Source organism: Xyrauchen texanus, chromosome 26 (assembly GCF_025860055.1).
Source record: "Xyrauchen texanus isolate HMW12.3.18 chromosome 26, RBS_HiC_50CHRs, whole genome shotgun sequence".
NCBI classification, from domain to species: domain Eukaryota; kingdom Metazoa; phylum Chordata; class Actinopteri; order Cypriniformes; family Catostomidae; genus Xyrauchen; species Xyrauchen texanus.
This window is the reverse complement of record NC_068301.1, coordinates 8,047,335-8,054,016: the sequence shown is the minus strand read 5'-3', so window position 1 is coordinate 8,054,016 and position 6,682 is coordinate 8,047,335. Positions and strand designations below refer to the sequence as shown.

Below are 6,682 nucleotides of genomic sequence, written 5' to 3'. Positions count from 1 at the left end.
TTTATTGCAACACCCTTTTTTCATAGTGAAAATGTGAGATTATACATTTTTGCAAAACTTGTTTTACATGTCTCCAGGTACAATTTCCTGCAGTTTCCAGGTGAAATAAACACTAGAGGTCTTGTTGATTTTCATTTTGTTCAACAAAGAACCTGCGTGTAGATCCCCCACTCCTCGTCTGCCTCACCTACTTACGTTACAGAAAAATGAAAATCAACAAGACATGAACAAAGGAAACAACCACGAGGGGAAAAATGGAACCAAAACATCAAGGGAACAGGGCAAGGCATCTACATCAACAACCGACAGGGGAATGGAGAAACAGCAGGGTTTAAATACACAGACACATGATGATGACAAACGACAATCAGGTGAGAACAATGACACAGGGCTGGCAGTGATGAGGGCCGGGAATCATGGGAAGTGTAGTTTTTTGACAAAGACTAGTGAAACACAGGGCAGAACACAAGGGAATCGTGACACTAACATTTTCCATGTAAGGTTATATCAAATTTTACCACTTTTGTTGCCATAACAATGTAACTCTGCAAACCCTAAACCCCTAAAACTTTACAGCTCAAATACATAAGTTCTAAAAGAAGTTATATAAAATTATAAACTTTTCTGCATTTAAACCTTCCAAAAATGGGCCCAATTCATTTCCATTCTAAGAGCCTGACCGTAAACTTGATTTTGTCTTTTATTTTTAAGAAAAGGAGGGATGGGTCGAAATTATTTTTCGTAGTAATCATTACTTCATAACATTATGCCACAAACACTGTTGATTGAGCTTAACTTGTTTTGAACCCGGAAATGTCCTTAAAGAAATGCAAAGAGCCAAAAGCAAAGTTGAAGAGATTGAATGTAATTCTGGTTTATTTTGAATTCAATCACCACATCCATGTTCATTAAACTTTAGAAGTTAATATTTAGAATCAACCTTTTAGTTTTCATTGAGAAAATCAAACCTATTTGAATATACATATATATATATATATATATATATATATATATATATATATATATATATATATATATATATATATATAAGGTCTATGAACATGCAATATTAAGACTAATCTACTGTACATAATTGTCTGCATTAATAAATCCCTAGAAAATCAAGTCTATTTAAATATTACAACACCAAAAATAGAGGACTGGGTATAAACATTGTAACCTCATAATATATCTCACAATTATCCCATGTATATTACTCTATGAACTCATATTACAAAGAAAGTATAAACATTCTCCTAAGGATTCTCAAGAATTTTCTATAATGGGTAACACCAGATAGTCCTCTTGAAATTTAGTAGGCTTCTCTTCATCTTCTCCTCATTTGTGGGGAAGTGCAAGGCCTGACCAAAAAACATTTGTCTGGATGGCACTGTCAAACAATGTGTGAGAAATCTCATTTGGACTCTCAGCTTCAGGACCATCTGAAAGAGAAAATGTATTATATTACAATTTATTATAGAAATCAAAGTAAAGAAGACAATCATATGCTTTACCAATTAGGTTTTATACATGTAACGAAAATCAAAAATGAAAATCATTATGCCAGGAATTAAATTCTGTTTGAATTATCAATATAATTCTCAATTAGATAATAGCAGTAGCTAAACAATTGTTTGAGGTATTCAAATATTTTTGAAAACTTTCAGTCAAGTTTTAGAGAAAATCACAGTCGAGAGATTGCAGTCGTACCACATCATATGAATTAGCCAAATTTAGAAAAGTTGTGTGAATCCATACAATTTCTCCATGAGAGTGTGTAGGACTGTCTGTCTTGCCAGTGCCATCTGTTGCACTCCTGCATCACCGTGCGCATTTAGAGAGAATCTCTGTAAACTTATTTAACCCTAACTCACACACACACATATATATATATACACACACACACACAATTCACTCAATGGTGCTGTGGCATCACGTTAGCAGATTGAAAAAGTTCTGGATCAAAAGACTACTCATTGTTATGGCGGCTATACGTATTATCACTTATTTCAGGTGGGCATACGCACAATCCTTAGAAAGATATGTGGACTTACAACGTATGCCTGCATATGCCCTAGACAAACCTACTGTCTCTTTTTACATCTGGAACAATAAATATATCACACACAGAAATAGATCTCTGTTTTTTAGACAGTGGTTTGTGTCTGATATATTATTCGTTGGTCAGTTATTGAATTCTGATGGTCAGTTTTTGAGTATTAATGAACTATGTTCTAAATGTAAGTGTCATATTTCAGAGAAAGAATATTGTATTGTCATGAATATTAAATCTGTTCAGAGGTCAAAGCAATTGGTGTAACATTGTAGGCAGGAAGATTTCTAAACATTTGTTTTTGGGTAAGATTGATGTAATTAATGATAACTGCAGTAATCAGATGATTAGATCCGTTCATATTTTTACCCCTCCATCGAAATTTATTTGGATAAATATGTTTCCCTCTTTGGTGTGGGAAAATATTTGGGGAGTTGTTAATCGTTACTGTGTAATAAGTAAAACTAAAGAGGTATCCTTTAAAATTGCTCACAGAATATATCCTGTGAAAGAAACTCTAGAGCGTTTAAATCTGGATAGAGATTACAATTGCTCTTTTTGTAATTGTGAAAAATAAACTGTTGTGCATTTATTTGTTCAATGTCTCTGTTCATCTTCTTTTTGGCATGAGATGTCACATGTTTGTGAGAGTTTGAAAATTACATGTAACTTAGCCCTAGAGTTAGTGGAGTGATTTAAAACCCAACATTGTTCATTTGCAAACAGCCCTTGAAATTGAAATCTATAAAATGTTCCAAAAACAAAAGGTGTATCGGGACATCCCTAATTATTATTATTATTATTATTATTATCAATTGTGTAATACATTGCATAGTCACTTTTACACATTTATCACTCACTTCCCAAATCTCTTGGTCTCTTCCGACTGAGTCGGTCAGCTGTGTAAGACAAATACTTTTTGATTTCAGTTTCACATTCTCCCCTGCTTACAAGTTTGGATGCAGCTTCTGAAAGATTAAAGTCAAAGATGAACAGACAAGAACACAAGAATTTCCAATTTCTTTTGTTCATTTTCATGGCTTCAGCATGTTTAGTATGTCATATTTTTATCAAAATAGTCTTTCAAATATGCAGTTTACACCATGAGTGTTTTAAAGGGCAATGCAGCTTGAAAATAACTGAAACATAAACCTTTGCCACATTAAGAATTATTTTTTTCTTCTTTATTTCTGTACAATCATTGCTCTCAACTGTCTCTCATTTCCTGTCTCATTTCATGTATAAATAGTCCAGTCTTTCTAGTGGTAGTCCTGATATGGTGCCGTAGGTGAAATTAGACATGGGAATTTACATGAACCATCTGAACAAAACTGATTCACTAAAATTAAATGGACTTCCCATGAGAAGAAACAGAACAGTTTAGGTGAGCATGTTTGATCACTGTGTCTGTTTGCTACCGTTTGCAATACAATGAGAAAAGTTGGAAAAGCTAGAACGGCAAGCCCTCTTACAGGTCCATCAGGCCAAGGCACTAAAAGAGCTGGCCAAGGCACTAAAAGAGCTGCACAAGTGTAATTCTGATCCCGCTGTGCTACAAGAACTGCACTCAGCTACCGACCTCACCCTCCGTGTGAACAAGGTCATGGGCAGACCCAGCCTTATCGTTGCTGTGTTCGGTGCATGCTTTGTGCATCTACTTGGATTGCATGCAGAGCTTTAGATGCTCTGAGCAGCTCTTTGTCTGCTTTGGTGGACAAGCGGAAAGGGAATGCTGTCTCCAAACAGAGGCTTGCCCACTGAATCATGGATGCCTTTGCATTGGCCTACCAGACCCAGGCTGTGCCCGCCCCCTTTGTGTTGAGGACACTCTACAAGGAGGCATTGTCTAATGGCACCTCTCTAGCAGACAGCGGGCTGGGCAACACCTAATACCTTTGCGAGAAAAGAACGCCTTCCCCGGAGCATTTTATGAGCATTAAATGACCCCAGCAGAATCTAATACTCTGTGGAGAGAAAAATTTACAGAGAAAATGATGCGGCCCCCCAGGGATGTGGGGAACTATGTAACATTTTTGGGGCATCTGGGGAGGCTATGTGCAGTATGAGTGCATCTGTTCCTATGTGTAGCCTGCTTTCATTGCATCGGCAGTGCACGTAACACAGTTCAGCCATTGTGCCGTATCATATAGGGACCCCTAGTACCGCTACATCGACACAACGTCGAGTGAGTAACAGAAGGGGAACGTCTCGGTTACTGTCGTAACCTCCGTTCCCTGATGGAGGGAATGAAATGTTGTGTCCCTCTTGCCACAGGCTGTGCTACCCGCTGAAATGTCCGGGACCCTGTCTCGGCTCCTTAGCACAAAACCTGAATGAACTCTGCATTCCAGCTCCCTTTTATACTGTATGTCCGGGGGAGTGGCATGCAAATTCCAGTCGCATTTCTCAAAGATATGAGGTGTTTTGGGGCTCTCAAAAGCAACCCCTAGTGTCACTAAATCAACACAACGTCGATGGTAACCGAGACGTTACTTTGTTTGGCATTGACCTGTGTGGGCGGTGCTTCTTACACAGCTAAACTATATATTCACAATCGACGAAGACAAAATAGAGATTTTCAGCAATGACGTCAATTTGTAGGCCAACCCAGAACAGAATTCACCATGGGTTCCCTCAGGATTTTCCTATGGGTTTATATAATGGGGTTTTCATCAGAACATTTTGTTCTGCAACCTAAATTACACACTTTCATACCTCAGACTTGAATTTTGAAGCCGCTGTGTGTTTTTACAAAAAAGGGGCGTTTGCTCTGCAAAGTATTACCGTTGATGACTTCTGCTAAGTTAAGCTCTGAGAAGCGCTTTTTATCACATCGTCCTGTCCAGTTGAATTCCTTTGCCAGATCATCAGTTAGAACATGTTGCATTATATTCTTAACCACATCTTTTGGATTAAAACCCCCACAAGATGAAAGATGTTGTACCTGTGAAGAAAACACTTTATCAATTTAAAGTTATTGATAGACCCACTTAAAGCATTCCAAATTTACAAGCTCCTTTCAGGATGCAGCCATTTTCTTTCAAATGCCAAATTGACTCACGTATTTTTTGCGGGTTGTTGGCTTCTTGAGTTCGTTTTCAGCTCTGAACAAATCTGCAAAGGTTTTGAGTGGTAGATTCAGGTTTGACATAGTATCTCTAGATGGCATGCTAGTGCTGCTGGGGGCCTCAGAAATCTGATTGTCTTTTATTAGTTTCCTTAACATGGCAGTGTTTTCTTGAACACTACTCTTGATTTCTTCCAACATTTGGAAGATCTTTTCTTTGTCTGTTGTGTAATGAAATAAGAAATAGAAAAAAAGGGTTATAACAACATTCATTTTCATTCAACTGATTATGACAAAGTAAGTTGACTCACCACCAGAGGAAAATGCATTAGGCAATTGAAATGGATATTTTGACATTATCAGAGAATCTTCAAGTTTATTTTTTTTGTGTATTCCAGAGATTCCCGCAGCTGGTCTGATTAAAAATAAATAAATAAATAGAAATTATATATAATATCAATTTATGACAATCAACAATATAACAACAACCTTCATTTACAAATAAACAATTATTTAATCAAATTACTTGCAAACAATTATATGTAAAATATGTTGGCCTCACTTTGTATAATTGTTTTCTGATTCTATGTCCTGATTTTCTTTAATCATCTAATGTCCTTTTTTCTTAAATCAGATGTAGCTTTGTGCAAATGACACATTCTGTAATTAATCATCCAAAGTGCTGCTTCATAATTTTATTTTATTTATATATAGAAAATGCAAACAAAAATAAAACACAGAACCAAAGCAAAAAATGCAATTGAAATCTGTGAACTTTACTGTTTCAGATCTTTTGAGTAATTAATTATTGGATTAATTTGTATCTCTTATATCTCTTTGCTTACCGTTCATTCTGTTTTCTAATCACTTCTTGCTTCTCCTTAGCTTGTTCAAAAGTACCTATAAAAATATGAATATTTTAGTATTTTTCAATTTAGAACTCAAGACTGATGTGTGTTTTGTTGAGGGGAAAACTGAAATAATTACAACAGTACATTTGATATTATTTGTGTAAAAGGACATACTTATAGGTGTGCTCCTAGCTCAGCTATATTATGGAAAATGGATTAGCCTTCAAACAAATACAATTGTTACAAATGAAGCAACTTACTAAAATATTGTATTGAACTGTTATATCAAAACTGTTACCACATTCTGCATGAACTTGAATATCAAACATCCCCCATGGAATTCCACCTGTTGAATGCTCAATATTGTTTTTAACAGCTTCCGTTAACTTCTCTTGTGACATGAACGCAGGCATGCGACATTGTGTCTTTCGTTCATTCAACCACTTTGTGGGAATCACTTTCAGGTCTTTTGAGTCTTGTAGTGTAATGACTGCATACATGGTCAGACTAGGACAAAAAGACAGTATATCATTTTTTTATTCACCATTTTTGATGTGCATCAGTGGGCTTCACTTTTATTGTTATAAGAGGACAGGATGTTGAACATTGGAAATCTTGAAGTCACAACATTGATATGATTTCTAAAACTATTGAATCACCAAAAATGAACCTAGTTGAAATGGGTAAACCCAGGGATGTAGTGCAGGGTAT

The 6,682-nt window shown here is 36.1% G+C and overlaps 1 protein-coding gene across 1 annotated transcript in view; it reads right to left on the bottom strand.

The window, feature by feature from the left end:
- Positions 1 to 1,100: 1,100 nt before the first annotated feature.
- The window catches only part of LOC127620369 (uncharacterized), a 12,783-nt gene continuing 7,201 nt past the window's right edge, over positions 1,101 to 6,682 (bottom strand). The window contains exons 2-8 of the mRNA XM_052093586.1: positions 6,270 to 6,478; positions 5,966 to 6,020; positions 5,432 to 5,535; positions 5,115 to 5,341; positions 4,838 to 4,997; positions 2,914 to 3,021; positions 1,101 to 1,442 (exon numbers count right to left, since the gene is read on the bottom strand). Of these exons, the coding sequence (XP_051949546.1) occupies positions 1,339 to 1,442; positions 2,914 to 3,021; positions 4,838 to 4,997; positions 5,115 to 5,341; positions 5,432 to 5,535; positions 5,966 to 6,020; positions 6,270 to 6,471 (960 nt within the window). The 5' untranslated portion in view covers positions 6,472 to 6,478 and the 3' untranslated portion in view covers positions 1,101 to 1,338. The remainder of the gene's footprint in view (positions 1,443 to 2,913; positions 3,022 to 4,837; positions 4,998 to 5,114; positions 5,342 to 5,431; positions 5,536 to 5,965; positions 6,021 to 6,269; positions 6,479 to 6,682) is intronic.